Source organism: Carettochelys insculpta, chromosome 4 (genome assembly GCF_033958435.1).
Source record: "Carettochelys insculpta isolate YL-2023 chromosome 4, ASM3395843v1, whole genome shotgun sequence".
Taxonomy (NCBI): domain Eukaryota; kingdom Metazoa; phylum Chordata; order Testudines; family Carettochelyidae; genus Carettochelys; species Carettochelys insculpta.
The window spans coordinates 79570841-79597257 of record NC_134140.1 but is presented as its reverse complement, the minus strand read 5'-3'; the positions used below and the strand labels follow the sequence as shown (position 1 = coordinate 79597257).

At 39.8% G+C, this 26417-nt stretch overlaps 1 protein-coding gene across 1 annotated transcript; it reads right to left on the bottom strand.

Moving 5' to 3' along the window:
* Positions 1-1892: 1892 nt before the first annotated feature.
* ASIC5 (acid sensing ion channel subunit family member 5) lies at positions 1893-26050 on the bottom strand. The gene is made up of 9 exons (XM_074991886.1): positions 25830-26050; positions 22824-23055; positions 21536-21658; positions 20275-20424; positions 18917-19064; positions 17641-17697; positions 6647-6815; positions 2621-2712; positions 1893-2083 (listed from the first exon to the last, which is right to left on the bottom strand). The coding sequence occupies exons 1-9, from the start codon at positions 26048-26050 to the stop codon at positions 1893-1895; spliced, it is 1383 nt and encodes a 460-aa protein (XP_074847987.1).
* Positions 26051-26417: the final 367 nt, after the last annotated feature.

Sequence of the window (26417 nt, the reverse complement as noted above, 5' to 3'; positions counted from 1 at the left end):
TGTTTTTGTCAATTTCTTTTTCATCTCAATCTTATTTTGAAATGGAGTCAGCGACTCCACTGATTGGATCAAAAAGTTTTGTCTTTGTTTGTAGGAGCAAGTCTGATCATTCTTGTTCTATATGTTACTCAAGGGTACGAAAGGAGCTTTACAAATTACCTGTCCATCAGTTTTAATATTCTTTGTAATGGAACCTATTATGGAACAACACAGTGCATGTAGAAAAAGACATGCAAATTCTCCCTTTCTGATCAATGTTACATTAATACAAAACCCAGTCTTAACGGCTTTTAGATCTTTGTGTTTGCATCTCCTTTTCAGTTTCTTTTACACCAGGTATTCAACTGTGGAACTGCCACAACTGGGAAGAAGGGGCTTTTGAAGTCTGGGGTGTCCTTTCGAAAGGCCCCTGTCTACACAGGCAGAGTGCATTTCAAAAGCGGCACTTTCAAAATGTGTGCAACTGCCGTTAGCATCTGCTTACGTGGCTCATTAGCATACCCCTTTGGAAAAGCAGGGGCTAGTATACCCACGGCCAAACTGTGTCAATTTGACCCTTTCGCAAGTATGTACAGAAAAGGTCAGGTGCAATTCCAAAACAACTGGGTTCCTTCTAATGATTTTCGCAGGAGCTGAATCAGGATCTGAATCCTTATCAATCTGTTTAATGATTTTGGAAACTTTATTAAGTAGGCTTGAAATCTCTTCATATACTGCATTGATTGATTTACTACTGGAAATAAGTATGTGACACATGTTAAGCTAGAGTGCGTAACCTTTAGAGTAGTTTAATTATAACGTTTAAATACTTTTTTCCAATAACAAAAATAAATTTCATGCTTGCCACCATCTATGTTTAAGTAAAACCAAGACTGTAAAGTTTCAGTTATCCTTTCCCATCCCTCACCTCTTATTAAAGGCAAATGCCAAGGTACTCTTTCGTTTCCAAGCACTGTGGTAAGCTGACCCATTAACTTTTATTTATTTATTTATTTATTTTATCTGGGACTAACACACCCTAACTTAAATCGTGTTACAGGCCAATGACTACTTCCATTGAGCTAGGTTTGTAGCAAAACTTCTGTAGACTTCTAACTACAGGTGGACTGCAGCACAAAACCCTGCGGTCTATGGCGGTATCTTTTTCAGCACAGCATCATCATTTCTGTAAACATAACTATCAGGAAGATTTGTTTGAAAGAGAGGGTGGGTGACCATGGGGCGGTGAAGCTGTCTTGGTGAGACTGTTACTTTTGATTACCCAAACTGCAACTCTGTGTCCTACATGCAGGCTATGTCTACACTTGCCCCCTTCCTCGAAGGGGGAATGGTAATCAGGGTGATGGGAGATTACTAATGAAGTGCTGTGATGCATATGCAGCACTTTATTAGGCAAATTCTCCCCTGTGGCAACTTCGAAGTGCCAGCATGCCAGGGAGCCGCTGAAGAGTAAAGGCAAATCGAAGTAGCACGGGCACTTTGAAGTGCCCAGGGCTACACGGCATGCTGGCACTTCGAAGTTGCCACGGGGGAGAATTAGCCTAATGAAGTGCTGCACATGCATCACAGCATTTTATTAGTAATCTCCTGACACCCTGATTACCATGCCCCCTTCAAAGAAAGGGGGAAGTGTAGGCATAGCCGCAGTGTTATCTGCTAGCATAAGTTATATGCTCAGGCACTAAAATTATAAGGGGCTAGATAAAGACTAAATTTTCATCATAAGACAAAGAAATCATTTTTCCACGACCATTCTTTAGAGTTCCACTTTTGGATTATTTATAGCTGTTAAGTGGGTTAAACCAGTTGAGATTAAATATCAAGTGTCTCTTACTATCTTAAAAATGAAGGCAAGTTACAGGAGACCGCCAGGTTTGTGCTTTGGCAAGCCATTAGCATTCCTGTATTCCCTTCTTTTCTGTCTGCTCATTTGGAGCTGGAATATTCCACTGGGGCATTTCTGGGGCTTTCAGTAGAAGGAAGACACACAGCCAACAGAAGTTGGTGAAAATGTACTCAACAATTTCTACGATTGTAATCATACTGGCTCCACAAAACAAACCCAGTTGGCCACCAATATCAGCTGTAATAGAAGAAAATAAACACGTCAGCTTAAGCATTTGGTTTAGTCTAGCACGCAAAGAAAACCCTGCCAGGTTCAAGCGCTAAATAAGCTAATTTATACCTAAATCGTGATTTAAAAAAACAAAAACAAAAACAAAAACAAAAACCCTGTACTTGTTTGGTGTGGGGGGGGAGGGGAAAGATTAATGCTTAAGTGTTTAGAATAAAACTTACAACCCAAAGTAACCTATTACATAATAGTTACAGTTTTTAAAAGAAAACTTTAGTACATGATAACAATTCTTCTGGGTAAGGGACAGAGCCCCACCCCGGACAATGGAACAGAATATGGCTCTTAATCTGCATTAGAAGTGCTGTCCATGCTACTGAGCCTTTTAATCAGACAGCAGCACATTCTTCCTCTAACACGAGTTCCGTAACAGTGACTGAAAGTTGTTGGAAGACTAAGGTGGACATTACTTGCTTAAACGTTTGATCATAATGTCTGGGAAAAGAATAGATTTAAAAGAAAAAATATTAACCAATGAATATTTACCAAGCAACTCAGTCACACTCAGGGCCTTCTGCTGCCGAGTCATTTTGTAGTTCAGCTCTTGATATTTAATGTCAATATACACAAGGTTTTCCCTGTTGACAAACACACATGTAGTATAATTTGGTAGTCACTACTCCTACTCATTTCTGTCATTAGCTGTGTTGTTAGAAATTTAGTTCACCCTGGAAAAAGGTTGCAGAAATTATCATCACTGTGAAAATGCAATGAATTTAATCAGGGAAAATTTCCTGGCAATTGTCAACTAGTGTGTGGAACAGTCTCTCTTGTGAAGTGTTGGAAGCCTGTCTGTTCAGTACTGTGGAGGTACATCCAGAAGTTCCCTCTTAAAAATCCTGTCACACACTGAACTCTCCAGAATCCAAACAAAAAGCAGTCAAGTAGCACTTTAAAGACTAGCAAAATAGTTTATTGGGTGAGCACAATGATTCAGACAGGCAGGGATCAGAGCTGAGGAGCTGCATATAAGGAATAGGCCTGCCTGGACAAGGATATTAACCAGGGCCCAGATCCATAAGGATACTTAGGCACTTAACTGCCAAATGTAGGCACCAAAGTCTGAGTTTTAGTGTACAGTGTGATCAACAAGGCCAATGTTCAGCAGCTGGCAAATGATGTAGGTACTACATTTTCCACTGTAAAAGTACCCTACCAGCCTAAATTTCTGCCTCAGAATATACGCTCTAGGTATCAGGATGCCTGGGTCCCACCTAAGACTCAGACCAATGCATAAACCAGGGGAAGATAGATGGAAGATTGCCTTTCTTACCTGTGAGGCCCAATCTGGTGGGCACACTCAGGGCTGTTTACCATATAGGGAACTCCTTCAAACGTTGGCTGGAGAAGGAACAAGATTCCCCTCCTACTTTATAACTTTAAGCCCAATAGTAAGAGTACTAACGTGGGCTGTGGGAGACCTGGTTTCTGTTCCCCCCTTCCCTACCCAGCCTAAGGTAGGTAGAGGATTTGAAAGGAACCTAACTGTCAAGCTAAAGAGTTTCTGACCTAATGGCACTTAATTTTTTTATCCAAAACGGAACATCTTCAAAAAGCAAAGTCGAAATAGGCCTGCATCAAAAGAGCCCATAGCTGAGTCATGAGAGTACATCAACCAAACATTTTTTTCCGGTCATGGTAGAAACTCCATCTCTCCATGTGACAGTAGATATGTTGACAATATTCAGCTGTCAATTTAGCTGCATATACTTTGGGGAGGGCATTAGCTTGGAACAGCTTGGGCATTCAGGTGTGGATTTTTTGCACCTCTAGCTATGCTGCTTTAGGTTTGAAATTCCGACCAGGCTAATTACGCAATAAAGCTTCAGTCCTGCAAGACTTGTGTGTATGTGTGACTTCCTCCCTCTGCCATTAGCCCTATTTACTTCATTGGTGTTACTAAGGTGTAAAATTTGCTGGACTGGGTTTACAGCATTTTTCAGCAAGAGTAAGGGTATCAGAATCTGCCCTACGATACTGTAGTTAACAGGAAAGAGATTCCACATAGTTACTAAATGGACACCTTAGTCACAAGGACGATAAGAGATCTTTCCATAATCATTGTGGATTGGAACACAAAAGAAGTGTTTCACTTTCATTTAAGTGAAAATATTGCTAAAGAGAGACATGGTCATGATTTTAATTATGTGAATTCTCTATGGACACTTGTAAGTACAAGTTTTATATGTAATGATGTGATAAACTCATTCACCCACTTTCACTGAAAATGAAGTATTTGCTGCTCAACATTTTCTTCTGCGGTCTGTGCAGGTGCAATCCCATTCTAGACTGTACATGGCATGTGATAAATGGCCATCCATCTGAAGACAATAATTTCCCTGTTATTGGATCCTATTTAATTATGCTTCCTAGCATTACTGAGGAGTTGCCATTTTGTATATTTGTAATAAGGCTGTAAATAGTTAAATTTACCCTTCTACATCTTCAAAAATCAATAGATCCCTACGTTTGGAAATTTATGGTATGTACTTAATTAACGTATTTGCTTGACTCATATTGACTACAGACACAGTAACAGAAGAATTTTTTGTATTATGACTTGGTTAATGGAGTAATTGCTGAATTGTCTAATGTTTGCAAACAATAAAATAATTGACAAAATGAAATACATAATGTGGTTGCGGAATTTTCCGTGGCTGAATCTAGATGTCTTTTAATAACATGCTTAATTTACATGCCCTTTGAATGCCCTTTGTTCACATGCAAAGCACACCATGGTTTCAAGAACAAGTCTCTTCTTGGTGTAGTGCCTGTTCATGCACCTATTCATGTCTACTGCATTTTACAGATCCTCAGTTATGAATACTGGTGTTATGGACTAGTTAAGCACATACCTCATTTCGAACTGGAAGTACAAAATCAAGCAGAAGAGACAAAAAATTGCAAATATAGTACAGTGCCGTGTTAAACAAACTACTAAAAATACATAGATTTTTAAAACTGACAAGATAAGGAAACCTTTTCTATACTTGTTTCATTTAAATTAGAATGCCTAAAGCGATATTTTTCTTCTGCATAGTAATGTTTTGAAATTGCATTAAGTCAATGTTCACTTGTAAACTTTTCAAAGAACAACTATTACATTTTTCAGACTCATGAACAACCTCAATTCCTAAGGTGTTCATAACTACTAGATTTTACTGTGCTTGTGCTCCTAAATGGGCTTACAGATGCACAAAGGCTATGTCTACACCAGAAGCATCTGTCGACAGAAGTATCTCGACAAAATCTGTGAACAGCTTGCATCTACACACAACTTGCTCTGTCGACAGAGAACTGCCAGACTGCACTACCCTCTGGTGCCAGAAAGCAGCTAGATAAAGATTAAATTTTCATCATAAGAGAAAGAAATCATTTTTCCAATGACCATTGTTTAGAGTTCCATTTTTGGATTACAAAAGCAGCTTCTCTGCCCTGGTTAGTATCTCCCCATTAGACTCTGACAATCGGTCATATCCCTCTGTCTAATCTGGCTTGGTTTTTTTCCTCTTTTGATATGTACTATTGATAATGGGCCATTTCCACCTTGCTGAATAAACCTTGTCAGCTCTGGCCCTCCTTTATACTGGGACCCCACTCTTTAAATACCCCTCTGAAACCACACCACCCCCACTCCTGCATCTGATGAAGCGGGTTATTTGCCCACGAAAGCTTATGCTCCAAAATATCTGTTAGTCTATAAGGTGCCACAGGACTTCTTGTTGTTCTCAAAGCTTCAGAAAGATATATTTCCCAAGTGAAGGTCTCTTGTTTGGAGAACTTGTCTGTTATATAGTATTTTGTGATCTCGTGATAGTATTGTATTATCTATCTTTATATAACTTTGAGGGGAACTGATATAGTTGCAAATATTATCTGAGTACTCAGTGTCAGTGGTGACAGATTAAGCCTAATATTGATAGAAGACAATATTTGACCTATAACCTTAAACCCACAGCAATAGACCCACAATCAGACAGATTACTTCACTCAGGTTTTACAAGTACAGCAGTTCTACTTTAAGGAAGGAAAAATCCTGCTTCCACTGATGTAGGGTAGAGTTGTGCTGTTAACTTCAGTTGTATCAGGATCAAGATCTCAGAATTATCGATTGCATAAACTCTCTTCCTGGGGGTTATGAACAGGCTTGAGGAGGGTCACAGCCTCTTTCCTTATAGTTCAACGAGGGAGTGGTTCCAAAACATTATGGCTAAAATTGTTGCAATATGGGGTTCAGTGCAAGGGAGAATACCTGAGACCGCAAATCTTACAGATTATCTAATTTCATATCCCCATGGCAACTGGTAGAGATCAATACAATATTGTGTCTTGACCAATTTTCCGTGAGAATACTTTGCATCTATTGAAGGCATTGTTCTTAATATTGTATGCAACGTAAGAACTTATGTAACTGATCACATTTTAATCAGGCCCTATAAATATTTCAGTAAGATGGTACTTGTAAGTGATCTAACATATTCCTTTTACAGGCAAAGCTTTAAATAAGATTACCTGATATACTCAGCATTTTTCTTCAGTTTTGAGGAAAAATATTTTAAGGCTTTTTCACTTGCAAAACTTGAATAGGTGACAGTGGTGGGATACTCCGTTTCTTCACAAGGCACAGGGCAAGTGGAATTGTGGGTTCCTACCGTGCATAGCCCCATTAGTTCTATGCTATCTGAAATTTCAGGAAAAGGAATCAATAGAATGTATGTTCAGAGGACTTTGAAATGTTTAATATTTTGTTTTATTCAAAGTAAGTTCAGGAAACTAATAGAATTTGACCCAAATAAACCAGCATAACCTTGCTAGAAGGCTCTTTATATGTAAACCCAAAATATTTTACAGATGCAGATGTGTCACCATTCCCATTTTATAGAGGTGAAAACTGAGGTGTATCACCTGCCTGATTTTATTTTTCTAAGGTGGTCAGAACCTGTAATTCTCACTGACTTGAACTGAAGCCTGGATGCTCAGATTCTTTTGAACAACTTGTGCAAGAACACATAGAAAGATCATGGTAGAGCCAGAAATGGGAATATAGGTCTCCTGCCAGTAACGCTCAAGGCTAATCAATTGGACTATGTCATGCTGACCTTTCATCATGGAGTTTGTGTGTAGAAGTATATAAAGTCAATGTTCTGTGGGCTAGTGTTTATCTCCTGATGATTACCTTGCAAATCTCAATATGAATGTTTTGTCCATTTAATATATTGCTACTCTGATAATACACTATCTGTAAAAAAAAGTTAAAATACGATATGTGTCATATTTTGTGTAGACAGAATCCATTCTGTTTGCCTTGCATTTTTTGTGTGAGTGCCCACATTTTGGCATTGTTACTAGAAGTCACAGATATTCAAATCTGTAAAGTCACTGCTACAGTGAGTAATTCCAAATGAACGGGTCTCATTTTGTTCTAACAGTTCTTAGGAAAAGTCATTGTGCTAGAAAATAGTTTAAATTATCAAAATTATATAAGCAAGATATTAAAAAGCCTCCTGTACCAATTCAGCATGGGATTGTGTTCCCCTCATGCTGCTGGAATAGCATAAAAGACCATGGGTTTATAAGATCTCCCTTGGCCCTGTTAGGAAATGCTCTCTTACCTCTTTCCCCTCACCCAAGTGCAAGATGAATTTTTCTTTAGAATGTGGGAAGGTGCCAAGGAGTATGGTCACAGCAAGCTCTATTTCAGATATTCTCATTACTGGAGTGATCTTTGTCCCCCTGTCCTCTTTGCTGGGCTAAGCACACTACAAAAGATGTGCAATAGAATCTAGTCTTCTGACAGTGGGTTTTCCCACATAGACATTAACTTTTCAGTTTGGTCTAATCAACAAACTGCTACAGGTTGAACCTCTTTAGTCCCGCACTCTCTTGTCCATCAACATCCGTATCCTGCATGATTTTAGTTTGCTGGGTGAGCACTTATCACGGGTGTAGCCAAGTTTCTCATGGGCCCATAAAATTTGTTTATAGCCACCAGTCCCGGCTTTCAGTGTTTTGTGCTCTTATTTAGCTGTAATTTAACCCTAAATGTCTTCTGAGAGCCCGGTAAGCAGTGAAGGTGTTGGTAATGTGTTAGAAAACACCAACCTTCTGTGCTCTGGGAAATTTTCTTATTCAGGACCAGTCGGATTCCAAGGGTGCCAGACTAGAGATGTTCAACCTGTAGAAATTTTCGTGCTTCCTTGTCTTTTCTGTTAAGGTCAGGTATATATCAGCTATATCATCTATACAGAGACAACTTCCTGCATTCAGGGGAAATGAACTTGAAACTCTGGCGTAACTTGTTCACAGTTGAAGTAATAATAATAATGTAAAAGTTGGTTCCCTGGAGTAAAACTTGTTGAACTCCACATAGATCTCAAATGTGTTTTTTTTTTCTGTAGGCTTTTTAAAATAGGAAGCACTGAACCCTTACTAAAGGGCTATACTTATTTTATTTTCGCATCTGAGACCCTTGAATCTCAATATGGAATTAAAGGTCACAGTGAAAGCCTACTATTCGAGTCAAGATCTCTACCAGGTACTCATAAAACTTAATTACTCACTGGGAGAAGTAAAGAAAGAGATTGACAGGGCCAGATAAATACCCAGAAGCCAGCTACTTCTAGATAGGCCCAAAAGGGATAATAACAAAACACCACTTGTCATCACCTATGGCCCTCAATTCAAACCCCTTTGGCGCATTATTCACTATCTATGCTGGACATGATGCTTCACTCTCACAGGCCCTAGGTGAGAGGCCTGCTCTCTTCTACAGACAGCCACCCACGCTCAGGAAAATTCTCACTAGCCAACCACATGCCATAAGGAATTTTCACACTACTTTGGAAAGAGAGACTGCTGAACTCTCTTTTCTCTTCAAATTTGACACATTAACAGGTGGTTTGAACCGGGTTGTGAATTTTCTGGGTCATTATAGAGGCTCTTTTGCATACTTGGCTTAATTTAATTCTTCACTCCGCCCCCCCACTTCTGCCCCTCTGCTCTCTGATTTGCTCACCTTGGTCATTTTTTTCTGATTTGTCAACCTTTATTACTATTTTTGGTTCTCTGTGCCCTAAATATTGAGTCTGTTCTGGTCTGGCTATGGTCTGAAGAAGTGGGTCTGTCCCACGAAAGCTCACTTAATAAATTATTTTGTTCGTAAAGTAGCACTTTAAAGACTGCTTTTTTGTTTTGATAGTATATAGACTAGAACGGCTTTCTCTCTGTTACTAATCAACATGCCACACCACAGAAATACCACAGTAATACTAATCCTGGAACTTTTCTTTGCAACAAACCCTGTTTTGAGCTCTGTTCATATATTTATGCTAGAATCACCATCACTAGACCTAACCACATCAGTCACACAATCAGGGGCTCGTATTCCTGCACTTCCACTAATGTGATATATGCCATCATGTGCCAGCAGTGGCCCTTTGCCATGTACATTGGACAAACTGGACAATCATTTTGCAGAAGACTGAATGGAGACAAATCAGACATTAGGAATCTGAATACACACAAACTGGTTAATGAGCATTTCAACTTGGCGGGACACACTATTGACGATTTAATAGTCTGTGTTTTAAAACAAAGAGATTTTAACACCAGATTACAAAGGAATATGTCCAAATTGGAGTTCATTTTTCAAGTTTGATACCTATCACTGTGGACTGAAATATCTCAATTATCTTACTCATTACAAGGACAATTTCCCCACCTTTGATATTCACAGCGATAGCGGACATCCCATTTAACTTAATAGACACTGGCACAGTCTTTTATTTCTGTCCTGCACACCCTTCCCCTCTCCCTCTTCCTTCCCCTCTATCTAGCTGAGTCCTCAGGGGTTTTTTTTCCTTTGTTTTATTTTGTTTTTTGTTTTCTTCCTCTCAGTTTTCAATTATTCTCCACATCTGAAGAAGCAGGTCTTTCTCACAAAAGCTTATGACCTAATAAATAATAATGATAGTTTTTAAGGTTCTAAGGGACTGCTGTTTTTGTTTTCTAGTTCTTTGTGTCACTGCTATGTTGCTCCTGGTTTCTCTTGTACTATTCACTTTCCATGAAACTTAGGAGTTGACACTTTTTCCACCTTTCAAGGTACTTTTTGAAGCTTTCAGCTTCTTCTCAGAATACTACTGACTGGTATACCTCCTCCCTAAAATTCCCAAATGTCAAAGATGACAGATACATGGAACAAGAACATGAGGAAATCAATGACTCCTTTAAGTTCAGTGGCAAAAATGAAGCCTTAGTTATGACTGACTGAATTTGAGAACCACATATATCTGACATTTACAGGCATTCCAGTACAAGCAAAAAGTTGATATAAGTGGCTTTTTCTTATACTTTCATGCCCTCTGCCATGTACATTGGACAAATTGGACAATCACTTTGCCAAAGTTCAGGTAATGGTATACAAAAACATATTTAAAAGGTAACAGAGAGAAAGCCGTGCTAGTCTATATACTATCAAAACAAAAAAGCAGTAAAGTAGCACTTTAAAGACTAACAAAATAATTTATTAGGTGACGAGCTTTTGTGGGACAGACCCACTTCTTCAGACCATAGCCAGACCAGAACAGACTCACTATTTCTCAATCTCTGTGCCTTAAATATTGAGTCTGTTCTGGTATGGCTATGGTCTGAAGAAGTGGGTCTGTCCCACGAAAGTTCGTCACCTAATAAATTATTTTGTTAGTCTTTAAAGTGTTACTTTACTGCTTTTTGTTTTGACATTTAAAAGGCATTTTCCAACACTAATAAGACATAGAACATCAACTCAGCACTTGAATAAGAAAATGCATTTTGTAGGAATGAGTACTACTACTACTACTACTTCTTAACCTTTCTACTCCACATAGAGCATTGGTCCTCCACAAGTCTCCTCCATTTCACTCTGTCCTGGGACAAAGCTTCTAACTGGCTCCAGGAGTACCCTAATTAGTTAGTTAGTTAAAGCCTATTATGCCTGCTGGCGTGTAGGGCAGCAATGAAAGTACTCCCCTTCTGTCTGTCTTTGGCCATTTTCTTCAGTGTTTTCATTCTCTTCATGTCTGCCTCAACAGTATGCCACCATGTTGTCTTGGGCCTCCCACATTTCCATCTTCCTTCAGGCATCCAGTAAAGTACTATCTTTACAATGGTGTCTGCCTCCCTTCTCATCATGTGCTCTATCCACCTCCAGCTTCTTCTCATGATGATAGTGGTCGTATCCTCCTGGTGGCAGGAGCAGGTCATGGTTGGAGATTGTCTTCAGCCGAAAGATGCAAAGTCTCTTGGGAAGGCTGGTGGTGTGAAAGGATGAGAACTCGGCAAAGTCTCACACTGTCATCCACCAGCACTCTGAGCCATACAGTAGTGTTGATATGACACAGCTCTGGTACAGCTTAAGCTTGGTGTGGACACTGTATTGTGTAGATCTCCATACGTTGTTCATACTTCTGAGAACATTTCTGGCCTTGCTTAATCTGCTCTGTGTGTCACTCAGTCATGGTGGATGATGCTACCTAAGTACATAAAGCTGTCTATGCTGGGTGAGTCTGCATCGTCTATCTTGATTGGTGCTGGTGAATCTATGTTGAGAGTCATAATCTCTGGGGTTTTATTGGTTATCTCTTAGTCCAACCTGGCATCCAAAAGTGCATAGGCGTTGTGTCTTTTCCTCCATGTGTTTATTGGTGTGGGGAAGCAATGCAAGGTCATCTGCAAAGTCAAGGTATTCCAGTGTGGAAAAGGGTGTCCATCCGATACCCCTTGATGCATCAGCTGTTGTTCTTCCCCTCACATAGTTAATCACCATTTAGAAGAGTAGCGCAGACATGACACATCCCTGTCTGACTCCCCGTCTTGACTTAGAAAGAAAGATTGCAGTATCCCACGCTGCATATGAAATTGGTGTAAAAATTCTTGATGAGCTGGACCATGTGCAGAGGGATTCCTTAGGCTTTCAGAATGATCCAAAGGCTTTCTCTGTGTATACTGTCAAAAGCCTTCTTGAAGTCGAGAACGTTTATGTACAACTGTCTCTGCCATTCTGTGTACTGCTCTATGATGTTTCTCAGAGTGAAAATCTGGTCTATACATCCCCTTCCCTTGCAAAATCTGGCTTGTTCATTCCTCAGAGACTTTTCGACAGCATCTGATATCCACTGGATGATGACCTTGGCTAGGATCATGCTGGGTACAGGTAGAAGGGTGATCCCATGCCACTTGTTGCAGTCGCTGAGTGCTCCTTTCTTGGGAATCTTGATGATGATTCCTTTGGTCCAGTCCTTGGGTATCTGTTGTTCTTCCCAAATTTCTGTAAACAATGGGTGGCTGAAAGTTCTGGGTGTGCTTTAAACAACTCTGTATTCAGGTTGTCAAGTCCTGGAGCTTTGCTGATTTTCAGGGATTTGATGGCTGCACTGATTTCTTCTCTCTCTGGTGGATCAATATTAATATCAAGGTCCTCCTCAGCATCCTGGATGTTTGCTGCTTATTCAGGTGGAGGTCTATTCAAAACTTCTCTGAAATGTTCTGTCCAGTGTGCTTCTCCAGCTCGCTGTTTCTCTGTTGTCAATAACTGCCCTTGTTTGTCCTTGATGGGAGCACTTGTCCTTCCACAATACTTGCCACAAACAAGCTTGGTGATTCTATACACATTTCCTTGCCCCCCTCTATTAGCTGCATCTTCAGCTTTTTTTGCAAGGTCCTCCATGAAAGCTCATTTGTCTGCCCTCACTAGCTTCTTCACTTTTCAGTTTGTCGCTGTGTAATTCTTGTATCTTTCTTGAATTCTGGCTGATGTAGCATCTACCAGACTCCTCTTTATGTCCCCTCTCTCTTTGATGGCTTTCCATGTATCAAGCTTGATCCTCTTCTTCTTCTTCCTATCCTTGAAACCCAGGCAAGCCACGCTGCTCTTTGTGGAGACTGATGCAATCTGTTTCCATACCATGTTGATTTTATCTGTGATACTGGTAGCTATGTCGTTTCTTAAATCCTGCAAAGCTTGGAATCCCTTCCTCCAGTTGAATGGTAAAGCCAGTCTTCGTGGTGACATCTCATAGTTTTTCAATATTGAAGCATCTTTGGATGGGTATCTTAATGTCTCTTCTTCACAGCTTGACTTTCACAAGTGCCATCACTAAGTGACGATCACTACCAATATCTGCTCCTCTTCTCACTTTCACATCTTGCAAACAGTGCCTCCATGTACTGTTGATCGTCAGATATTTGATCTGGTTCTTGTTTCTACCATTTGGTTAACACCAAGTCAGCTTGTGAATGTCACAGTGTGGGAAGAGAGTCCTTCTGATGACCAGATTGTTGAAGGAACAAAACTCTACAACTCTCTCACCATTTTCATTCATGGTGTCACACCCATGTCTGTGCAAGGCCCTGTCATAGTGTGTGTTGTAATTTCCCATTTTAGCATTCAGCTCATCCATAATGATAATAAGCTCATAGTGTGATGTAGACCCCATTTCCACCTGTAGTTGCTCATAGAAGGTGTCTTTAATTTCTTCACCACTGTCACTGGTTGGGGCATAAAACTGGATCAGGGTGATGTTCACTTGTCTTCCTTTAAATCCAACCCTCATCAGTCTGCTGTTGGCAGGTTTCCACTCTGGGCAAGCATTTCTCAATTCCCTTCTTAAGGATGATGGCCACTCCCTCATAGTGCTGGTCATCATCTCTTCTGGAATAGAACACTGTTTCTCCTGCAGAAGTCATCAGTCTCCCCGATCCTGTCCATCTACTCTCGCTAACACCAGGGATGCGTAGGTTGTATCATCTCATTTTGATGACTATATGTGCTAGTTTGCCAGTGTTGTACATGGTTCATACATTGCAGAATCCAATTCTGGTCTTTGTCTTGGTGTCCATCATCATGACAGTAGCTTCCTCACAGCTTTCACTACTGTCAGTCATACAGGTCCCCATAGAATATGTAGGAAAGCCACCACACAAACTTGTAGGAGAATTCTGTGTTGCTGTTTCCATAACATAGTCTTTTTCTAGGTCTGGGTTGTTAGCCTTAAGCCGAACCCTTCCACCACCTGGAGGACCAGTGGATAACCCTTAGTCTGGTCTCCACCCTTCAACCTGTCCAGCACGGGTGGCCCTACCAGGAGCACTAGTCTCCCACTGACATAACTCTAGGGGTCACTGAGACTCACAAGATCCAAAACTGTGACAAGATAGTGATCCACTTGGGTGAGTAGTGACTTGGGGTGACAGTTTTCCAGTTGCTGTCCTTCAGTCTCTGTAGACCTTCTCCACATTATCTAAGGTCTTTCTCTTTTGCATTTTCCTTGCAGGTTCCATGTGAGAGATTGATGGGCTCTGCTGGATGATGGTTTTTTGAGAGTGTAGCCCTAGCCATGCAAACTTTCTTCCTTTAATTTCAATGTCAATTGGTTCTTGTCCTGCTCTCTTTCAAAGCTCCTCATTTGTGACAAAATCCTGCCATTTGATGTGAAGAATGTACATTATGCATCTGTTTATAAATGTCTGTAGCTTGTGATTTGAAGACTTTTTAGTACGCTAGGTCTAGCATCCGTACAAGAGCACACCGTTCACATTTGTGTTGAAGATCTACAATTTCATCTTCACAGATATTATTTGTGAACTCCATATGGGACAGAGAGTTTTGAATGCACCTGATGCTTTCCTGATCCTGGCATTGATATCCTTATCTGTTCTTCCATCTATGCCCTTAATAATCCCCAAGTAGGGGAACTGCTCCACACCTTCCAAGCCACCCCCTCCCAGTGTGATGGTGGTTTTGTTGGACTGGTAGATCCTCAATGGGCTTGTCTGTACTTGCCCCCAACGTTGAAGGGAGCATGTTAATCAGGGTGATGGGAGATTATCCTCTACCCTCTACCCTTCAACCTGTCCAGAATGGGTGGCCCTACCACGAACACTAGTCTCCTACTGACATAGCTCTAGGGATCACTGAGACATACAAGACCCACAATCATGACAAGGTAGTGATCCATTCAGGTGAGTAGTGACTTGGGGTGACACCACATCCCAGTTTTGAATGCAGCTGTTGCTTTCCCTATCCTGGCATTGATATCCTCAATTCAAAATTTTGAGGAATAAAAGGACTTTGAAATAGCACGGGCACTTTGAAGTGCCCACAGCTACACACATTCCGGCACTTCAAAGTTTGACACTTCGAAGTTGCTGCAGGGGAGAATTAGCCTAAAGAAGTGTTACATATTCACTGCAGCACATCATTAGTAATCTCCTGTTGCCCTGATTAACATGCCCCCTTTGAAGATGGGGGCAACTGTAGACCCAGCCAGGGTCTTGGTCTTTCCCTTATTAATGCTCAGTCCAGTCATGGTGGCAGTTTTGTCTAGTGTTATGACCTTTTCTTTCATGGTTTCATTTTGCTGTGAAAAGAGGGCAACAGCAAAGTCAATGTCCTCTAGCTGTTTGAAAAGTGTCCACTGAATGCCTAGTTGATGGCCATCTGTTGCCTGCTCATAATCCAGTCCATCGTGATCAAGAAGAGGAAAGGTGACAGTAGTCACTCTTATTGCACTCACAACAGTATGCTGAAGGATTCTGTCAGGACACCATTGTGAACAACTTGGCATGTTCAGGGTTCATACAATGAATGAATCAAGTTAATAATTTTGGATGGGATGCCATGGTGTTCTTGTCCCATGGTCTGTTCTCTGCCTGCATTTATAGTTCAAATTTTTGCATTGAAGTTGCCCATGAAAATCAACATATCCTTCTTTGCTTTCTGGTTCACCACACTTTGTAGTTTCTCATAGAAGTCTGTTTTACATTCCTCTGCTGCTTCATTGGTTGGTGCATAACATTGCACAACTAGTACCTTTCGCATTTTGGTGTAGAATCTGGCTATGATAATGCATGAAGATACTTCTGTCCGCTCCATTAAAACACCAGATGCCACTCTTGATAACATAAAGCCCACACCTTCTGTGTGATGTGCCCTCTTTTTTATGTTCTGAATATATGAGTGTTTCATCTGTTGCCAGGCGTAGCTGCCCAGATTGTGTCCATCTTGTCTCGCACAAGCCCAAATCTGCAAGCTTGTACTGTTTCATCTCCACTGCAATCTGTGCTGTCTTCCATGCTTGATACGTGGTCTGAACATTCCACGTGCCAAACTGGGTGGTTGTCCCAGGTGAGAGAAGAGTCATCTGCAGGGCAGGTTCCTTTCAGCTTTCCCTACCACGCTTCATACTCAATCTGAGCAGATTGTCAGCTCCCACCAAAGACTTGTGTAGTTGTAGGTTTCGTTGTAGATGTTTCTGTAACTTTTCTTTTACAGATAGGGTTGTTAACCCTAAGCCAACCCCTTTTACCTTGGGAAGAGGAGATCCAAATTTGTCTGGTCTCTATCTTTGACCTGTCCAGTTTGGGTGACCCTTTCAGGAGCTGTAGCTCCCACTTACATAGCTCTCTGGGTTCTTGAGACACACAAGCCACCTCATCATGACAAGGAATGGACATTGAGGTAGTAGGAATGAGTAACTATTTTAAAAGTCGTGCACTAATCCTTTGCATATAGAAATTAATTGTTGTGATTTTACAAATACAGAAACAATTTTTGTTTTAGAAACAGAAAAATTATTCCAATTTAAATCTTTTAATCATTTTTAGTGTAATGAGAGTGTCTAACTACCTGAAAATATATTTGCTTTCTACTGCAACAATATCTATTCATCCCAATACTAGAAAGAAATGGTATCTTGATAAAAGTAATAGGTAACTGCTAATTTCAGGCCCTCTATTTAAAGTACTAAGCAACACTAGTAACTGGAGAAACAAAACAAGTGCAGCACCCAGAGTAGCCAGATTGGGGCCTGAGTAAAAGTGCAGAGTATGAGCTAGTGATAAATCCTTCCTTCAAGGCCAAAAGACGCCACTGAGGAACTTTTTGAAGCACACTTGCTGGAACAGGGTTTTGGAGGAAGGGTTACATTTACAGCACCAAATATGAATAAAAGTGTTGCCATTTAAAATTACTCATAAAAGTGGAGTAAAAATGTCACTAATCCTATGCAAGAGCAGGGCACTATGGCAGAATACCTAGTAAGAAAAGCTGTCGCTAAGTAGAAGATTGAAGTTGGCTAATCCGCAAGTCATAAACTTAGTTCTGAAAGTCAAGGTGACTTCTTTCCTTTATGAATCACCATTAATAAATATGCCACTGGCCCAAATTATAGTATTCAGAAAGGCAAACAAAGGGCATAAATGAATGAGCTAGAAATCTATTTTTTTAAAGGGTAAGGCATCATTCATAATATGGGTATCAAGGTTTTTTTAAAGGCATTTATTCAAAATATTATCACCACTCTTCATTCTGAGATTTTCTGAAGACCTAATCTATATGTTCTAGTTCACTTCCAATGTCACATTAGTTTTTTCCTGGCTTCTAGCTATTTTTAGCAGACACTTGGAGCCTTCTAATGTAATTTCAATGAAGAAGAGAAAAATAGTATGTTAATTAAATTGTTACTTACAGAGCGAAGGAGAAACACAGCTGTAGAATTTTTGTAGGTCACATTCAGTTCCATTTCCTTAAAAATAGTAGTAGTAAGAATTAAAGTCTGGAGTTACAGTAGCCAGATGTCCTGATTTGTATAGGGACAGTCCAAAATATTCAGGGCTTTTTCTCATATAGGTGCCTATTACCCTACTACACTCCCTCCCAATTTTTTACACCCAGTACTGGTCACCCTACCTGGAGTTGTACAAGTTCAAAGTAATTACTTCACTAAAGCTAATGGGCCACTTTCTGCTCTCAGATACACTAGTGTAAATAGTTTACTAGTACTTACTAGTGTAAGTTCCTCCTGCAGCTTTATTCCACATTTCAGGCACTAAAATGTCAGTTTATCACCTATCCATACACATACCCTCCTGATTACATACTGGAAAACAAGGTGGCTGGAGGTGGGAGGCAGATGAGCTGAGTTTATAAAGAAGGAATGCAATAGTAAGGTTCCCTTTTCTTTAGCATTGGGAAACCCATACCTTTTGAAAAATAAAGCTTTAGATCAGTTATTAGAGAAAATATACTAAATACAATGCACGGTCCATCTTCACCTCCGATATGATATCTGTCCCAATGTTAACAATCATCTGTTTAATACTGATATAATCTGGTTTACATGAAATCTGTGAACGTCTGATCTTTATGATGGGTGCTCTACGTGTAAATAGTATCAAATAAAAGCTTTAACTAGTTTAGATAAAAAATTACACCCTTTCTATGTATACCTCCCTGCCCTGATGGGGTGAACCTAGCGCTCTACCTCAAATACCCTTCTTGTTGGCCAGGTGATACAAGAGAACTCACTCTGGGCCTTTTGATCATAACACATAATTACAGACCCACGACTCCTTATAAGGTGAATCATGGGCTTTAGCCCCAGTGATTTAGGGGTCAATTTAAAGACAAGACAGAAACTATTATGGGTTTGTGGTGTAATCTTGGATGTTCATTGAACGCGCATTGCAAGGATGACAGCTAAGCAGATGTTGGGTTTAGAACTGGTTAAACCTTTCCAGTGCCTTTCCTTAAAACATCCATTTGACATGAAAAATGTTATTTAAAGTAATCATTTTTAAAGTAATCATTTAAAGTAATCATTTTTCAGCCAGGCCTAGCGAGATTCAGGATTCTGAGATGACTGAGCTCTCTAAGTGAACATAAAATTTAACATGGCATAATGTTTAAAAAGTGCCACAGAGAACTTGTCTAAAGCACAAATGTATCATGGTCGCAAGAAGTACCTGGAAGCAGAAATGGCAAACATCCACACCACTCCTGTATGTGCCTGGCCTTACATTCCTGCAGACATCCATAGGTGCTGTATGTCTTGTGGTGCTGAAGTTTGATGTGAGGATTGCAGTCTCCCCAAGGGTATTCTTGGGTAATTGTCTTTAGATTAAAAAATAGTATTTTTTAAAATAGCCCTGGCATTATTTTAAATATAAGTAGAAAGCTTTGTCTAGTAAATTAACTGAAGTTTGGGCAAAAGTTAAGCAGAACTGCTGCCAAAAATAAATCACAAATCAGTAACAAATTATAGCTTAAAAATCAAACTATTTTAAAAAGTACTGTACATTGGTTCCTCTCTTAGGTCCCAATTCTGCTGTGCGATCTGACAGCACAAATCCCTGGAAGATCAGGCTTCAATAGGGCTCCATAAAGAAGAAGAAAACATTCTCTGACTGGTTTCATGGCATGATGAGGGACTTACTTCCCCTCTAAGAACTGAGTTCAAGAATTGGGGCTAACCTTAAAACTGTTCAAAAAGCAGAATTTCAAGGGCCAAATCTTAAATTCAGTGAGACAAGAATTTGCCTGTTGCTCTTTTTGATTTTCAAGGTGTCTTGTTCACTGATGAAGAGGAAAAACAGGAGTGTATTCTTGAAGAGTACTTTCGTTTCAAAATGCAGTATATTTTCATTTTTGTGATTTATTACTTTCTCTTTAACCCAACTAAGCAGGCCTGAAACATCTGTCTGAAATGGATGCTCTATGGGAATAGGTCTTCAACCATTATCCCTAAAGTGAAAACAGCAGAAACATAGAGGAATAATTTAAATGCCTGTGGAAAAGTCCACTTCCTGCATGATGGCTGTGCATCTAGTATAGAAAACATTCTCTGTTTTCAGGCTGGCATTTTTTGGTAAAATTATGTATAGCACTGGTGGGCACTATTTTTATTGTCTCAGTGAGTTCCAAAGGAAATTTGCTCAGTTCCCAAGTAAAATTATACTTGTTTTCTAATTGCCAATCCAACAACACTAACCTGGTTTCTGAAAGGCAAGATGACTTCTTTCCTTTCTGAATCGCTATTAATAAAGATGCCAGTGGCCCAAATTGCAATAGCACCATTTTTCAGTGGTTTTTCAAGATGGAACTAAAAAGCAGAAATACTTTGACTAGCATCACTGGTGATATAGGACCAGGAAAAAATTCAGCTTTTTACTTGCAAATGAAGGTGATTTCCTCTGGGCGTCACTGAGACAATAAATACTGAACTGTCAAAATGTCAATTTCTCTCTCACTTTTCAGGTTAGAAATGCACTTTTAAAGTTTTGTGAGATAGTGAATGATACCACTAGTCATACAAATTGCTTACCGTCAAGTGGCTGATTACAGCGTGTGCATGCATTCCTACAGGTGTTGATAGGCCTAAGCCATCAAAACGTGGAGGTTCTTCAGGTGAATGGATAACATAGGTTATACCAGCATCAATAAAGCCAAAGGTAGGGTCATCAGTAAACTTTTCCTGGTTCAAAAAAAATTCATTAGAAGAGTAATGCCTTCATATTTATTTACCCTGGGATGCTTAGCTTTGTTTATAACCGCATTAACCATTTTGCTTGGATTTGAGCCTCCAATAACGTGAGACAAATTCCCTCTAGCATTTTTTTAAAACAATCCCCAAACATAAAAGTAAAAGTAAATCAAATTCAATGTGCTTTGATATCTAAAGTTCTTCCCAGTTTAGAAGATGATTCATTTTTCTTCTTTCCCCTTCCCACTTTAACTTCCAATGAGAGCCAAGAGGGATAATCAAAGTTTTCTTCACAACTCTGAAAGTCATCTCTTTAGATGACAACTAGTCTTCATGTTCCCGCACACTTCCCATTATTCCCTCCAGAACTTGCCACTCTTGTTCTTATTGTCACTCAGGGAGAAATGCTAGGTGCTCAGCTGCTTCCTCTCCCCTTTTTAAATCACCACAGATTTTTGGTTTTCTTCTAAGATTTCATTTAGAAAACATCTTTCTCACCATTGATTACATGGCATTGTTTTGTATTTGCTGGTGATAGCTAATGGAATTTCCCCAAGGTGATACAAGGTAACTAAATAGGACCAAATCCTAGTTGGTATTGAGTACTTGCCGCTCCCATTGAAGTCAGCATTCAGTACCACTAAGGACTTGGCTCCTAATGACTGTGTCCTGTGGTTCTGAACAGTCTTTAATGGAAAATTGAATAAGACAGTGAATAAAACAGACAACGCTACCTTGAAGATGTTTCAGATTAGCTTTTATTTAATTACTATTTCCATTTTGGAAGCTGTAGCAAGTCCTGCATTTGCCCTCGGATTCCTAATTGCATACAAGTCAAATGTAATGATAACCATTTAAGCAATTTACCAAGGCGTATGGTACATTTTCTGCATCTTGAATTCTCAAATCAAGAATGGAGGTCTTTCTAAAATATATGCTGTAACTCAATTCCAAATGTAGTAGGCTTGAGGCAAGAATTAATGGGTGTATTTATATGGCCTTTGTTACACAGGAAATCAAACTAGATCCCATCAAGCTTTCACATAGTTAAAGCTATAAGTTAATGGATCATTAGATATATAGCTTATTGTGATGCCTGTACCTGTTTGATATCAAAAAGTAAACTTAAGCCTCTTCCTGAAACGCTCACTCTTCTCCTTGCTGGAAACTCCATGTGATTAAAAGTAAAGCAGTTTCCATATTCAGTTAAGACATGTTCAAAATCCTTAAACAATAAAAACAAACAGAAAAATAAAATTTCAAAGATGATCATCTAAACCTAAGTTTGTGGGTTTGGGAATGATTTTATAGGCTAATTTTTATAAATGACCTGGTTGTTATTCTGCAAAAATGGCAAAGGATTCAAATCACTGATCGAGTGCTGCACTTTGAGACACTTTGACATAAATTAACTTATGGAGCTTTGTAGAACGACTGTCATTCTCTATTAAATATGTGAATTACCTAGAGAATCCTCATAGGATCCTTTTGTTTTTTATCGCTGTTAAATTCTGTTGAATTTCTCCATAAAGAATTGGGTGATCACTTTCAACTTGTTTAATTTTCAGTATGTGCTGTTCAGCTCAGTTGCTGCTGCTCATTTCAAGTGAATGCATGAAACCAATAAATTAGAAATAATAACTTAGATGGTATGGTTCTGAATATTTGTCTAATGGTATAAGAGCTAAATATTGTGATTAAACACATTTGCTGTTTAAATTGTACTTCATTGCTTTGAGGTCTCAGCTCCAAGGGTTTGTTGTTACTGCTAATATATTTTAAATTAGAGTCAACACAATTTTGTCAGTAATTCTAAGCTTGCTATAGGCTCTCAATAAAGGTTAGGTGAAACTGGGAAAAATGTATCTAATTTTGTTCTTACTTTAGTTTAATTTGGGAGTGACGCCACTGATATAAAACTGGTGTAAGAGAGGTGAGAAATCAGGCCATCTGTTTTATTTCTGCTCAAAAATACTAAAAAAATTGACACTGCTTTCTTCAAGTATCCTCTTATTTCTGTATGTAATTGTGATGGTCTCATGGGAGAAGTAAAGTCCTAACTAGCAATTTGGCATGTGCTTTATTTTAAGCACATGAATAATTCTATGGATTAGGTGCAATCCTCCAGTCATTCCATGGGCTGAAACTCCTACTGAAAACAGTGAGTGTTTTATTTTGCATGTATAAAGGCTGTAGGATCTGGTCTTGCAAGGCATTTGAAAGGTGGTCCATTAAAAAATTAGGGGCATGCCTCACAATATTATTTGATACAAAAGGTTGGGCTCAGGTTAGTCTCATTTTGTGATGGTGGATAAGATCTATGAACAGATGACTTTTGAGACAATATTAGTCCTATTGTTACTGTTATGATAAAAAAAGGAATAAATTACCTCTGGATAACATGGCTGTCCAAAAAAATCACATTCTAGCAAAGTGCTGTTGTTGAGATAAAAGCCATTATTCTGAGTAAATTCTTTAATGCTGAAGTTCTGGTTTCTCTGAAGGAAATCATTTAGCTCTTGAGAAAACTTGTTGCCACTATCAAATGCATGAAGAACTTCAGACACAATGCTCCAAAGGAAAAAAATGATACTGATGTTGGCTACTGCATGAGTTTGGAATCTGAAGGAAGGAAAGAGAACAGTTATAACAGTAGCTGTGGCATTTTCTTCTGACACTCCCCACCAAACACGAATCTAGTCCACCAGAATCACAGCTTAATCTGCGTTACAGTGAATGACTAACACAATGATATCATGGGACTGGAAGGCACCTTGAAAGGTTATCGAGTCCATCCCTTGCCCTAACAGCAGGACCTATAATCCCTTACAATTTTTTTTTTAAAACTAACCTGTCCCAGACCCTTGAAAGCCCACCACCCAGGGCTGAATTAACCACCCTGGGTTTACAAGGCCCTCCCCTTCATTTAGACAGCTCATGCACTGGTCAGTCTGCAACAGCCTCTCAGAAGAAGAGGTAGTTGCATAGGGCTGTTGCTCCAGTTTATTGGATTATGGGAGGTTATAACCATCTTGCATAAATGGCAACTGCTACCAGAAAGCCTGGTGGCAGACAATGATATAAATCAGTGGAGCCATAGATCTGATGGCTAGTGTCTATCAAAAAGTCCTAAAATATTATGGGACCCAAAACAGGATGAACATATTAACCTAACCTGAATATGGGATGGGGGACCACCTTGGCTGCCCCACGCCTGAGGGTGCTGGAAAGGAGGTGGCGGCCACGCAGGTGAGCTTAAAGCTCTCTGTGCCACAGGGGAGCCAGGAAAGAGGTGGCAGCCAGGCCGGTGCGGCTCCCAGTTCCCTTGAGGCATGGGGAGCTGGGAACTGGGCAGCAGGTGGGCTCCTGGCTCCCCATGCCTTGTGGAGCCAGGAGGCAGGTGTGTGGGTCCATCAAGGACCCGGGACCCAGGCAGCAGCTAAGCCAGAGCACTCGCTTCTGGCTTCCCTAAACCACGGGAGCTGGGAGCCACGCGGCAGCTGCACTGGTCTGGCTCCTGGCTCCCCCCTGGGGAGCTAGGCAGCAGCTGCACTGGTCCGGCTCCCAGATCCCCCAAGCTGCAGGGAGCCAGGGGATAGCCACGTGGGTGCGTTCCCAGCTTCCCCAAATACAGGGCATTTAGCAGAAACAGGATGGATGGTCACCCTGACCTAAAACATATTTCCCTTATAAAATGTTACGCACTTCTGATGGTGAAGTGAATTAGGGATTTGCTGAATATCAATTGCAGATTTGAACTTAAGGTGTTGAACAGAGAGTAATAAGCCATTACTGTGTGACTTGGTTGTGGGACTATTTTATGCTAAATTTAATATTAAAGTATACTTATATTGCAGGATAATATGTGGAACCAATGTGTCTTATAATCTAAAAATACAGGGGTAGAACGATATTATTGCCACGCAACAAAACGCTACGACTCTCCAGGTTAATGTTGGTTATAACTTTACAGCCAAGACTGATATTTTCCTCCAAAAGTAGGACTCCTAAGTAAATCCAGAAATAAATAATGCAGATTGACTTTAACAGATGGGGGTTGAAGAAAACTGATATCTTAGTGGCCAGCTGCCACACTCTGAATTGCTGATATGTAACTATAACACTCTGTAGCTATAGTTACGATGATGGCATAGTATTTGTACCATAGTTCCCACCACTCACCTGCTACATGGTTCATATGCGATTACCCTGCCTACTTAAGGTAATTACAGTGTAATAATTCTACAGTATCTTTTGCATTCTAGATGGACTTCAAGTGATGACATTGCATTGTCTTCAACACAAACTGCTATCGCTTCATAACTGGAGGGACTGAGGTCTAAGGGAGCCCCAGAAATGTTAATCCTGAGAAACTGGACACAACCAAGCTGATTTCCCTGATACAACACTGTGGGGAGCCTCTTTATGGTTCTGAAATTGGACCTAATGGTTCCTATGTTAATGAGTGAGCAAGTTCAGTGTACTATTTTGAAGAGTTTCCAGCTGAATCAGAGTGGAATACATAAAGAATGTTCTGTTTTAAACTAATTTGGGATTTATGGCCAATATTTTCAAGGGTAAGTTCCTAAAATGACTTCCTCGATAACAAGTACCCAGTTCTCAAAAGTGCAGAACACCCACCCATGTCAGTTAGAGCTGCCAGGCTCTGCACCTCTGATAATCAGGTTTTGTCTGTGTAGGAACTTTAAAAAGGATTAAGAAGCTTAATTTTAGCCTCTCAGGCTTGCAGATTTTGGCCTATACATTTGGTCTCTGTGATGGGATTGGCAAAAGTCCCTTAAGAAAGATTACAGAATGAGTACCTGTCTCCAAAATAGACTCGTACCTGTGGTTATATATTTCTTATACATTCTACCTGTTAGCAAAGTATGATTTCTTATTGCCTACAGGCTCTTAAATTCTTTCTTCCGTAATAAAATTCAGTGTCAGAAATTCCTCTAATTCTCAAATGTTTTCCTCATCAGTTAAATATTTTACCAACAACCCTGGGAAAGATCTTGTAATTCCTATACAGCCAAACTCTCCTTATTTTACCTAATTTGTTTAAAATAAGTCAGGAGCTGCTCACTTGAGTAAACTGAACAGGATTTGGCCCTTAATGCTGAATAATGTACACTGACAGTTGTATCTTTGAACTGTGCTCTGTGTGCAGTCAGATGTATTGAGCTGAGTAAAATGTTTAAAATGTTGCTTAGAAATTTCTTTTATTTATTCAACTCCTGATAGCAACATTAAACTAATTCCCTGTCCGCCATGTTGAAAATTAACTGTAGGTTGTCCCAATGTTTCATTTATTTTAGTAGATGTTTTGCAGAACAAATATTACATTTTAGGAGATTGCAGAGATCTGTTATTGCAGCATACATCTGTCTTACCTGTTCAAGTTACAAAAAGTCACTGCAGGAAACTCCATATTTTCCACGTACTGAACTACTATGGAAGTTGTGGTTGGCCAGCTGAAATAATAGATGAATCGATTCCAGATTTGCCAAGCAACAATGATGATTGAACCCGTGACTGCTAATATCCACAGCACCTTTCGTATCTTGCTCCGTGTTTGGATAATATTGTGCACCCCGTGGAATGAAGTGGACATGGCAAATTCATGGTCAAACTTCTTTCTCTCTTCCAAAGAAGGCAATGGTTTCCTTGCCAAACTGAGCCTTATCTTTTCAAGCAATCCTTAACATAAGGCAAGACGAAAAGTTACCAGTCAATTTTTTTAACATTTTTAATATGTGGTGTTTTAAATGTAACATTTGACAGAAGTTCCTCACTAAGCAGAGTTCTAATGCCCTTCCAGAGAGGAGTTTATAACTAGCTGGTATATTGTTTCTAAAATAGAAAGCTTCCTCCTGGAGGTGTTTCAGAATTCTCAGAGAATTGTTCACTAGAAGGGTATCTCAGTCCATCCTGAACATCCACTGACAATCAGACGCTCAGAGAGCAAGAGTCCTGGCAAC

Coding starts and splice junctions, on each gene's coding strand:
- ASIC5 (XM_074991886.1), bottom strand. CDS start 26,050: ATGTCCACTTCATTCCACGGGGTGCACAATATTATCCAAACACGGAGC. Junction 21,659..22,823: donor GACAGCCATGTTATCCAGAG/GTAATTTATTCC, acceptor TTATTGTTTAAG/GATTTTGAACATGTCTTAAC. Junction 6,816..17,640: donor CTGTGTTTCTCCTTCGCTCT/GTAAGTAACAAT, acceptor CTGAAATTTCAG/ATAGCATAGAACTAATGGGG.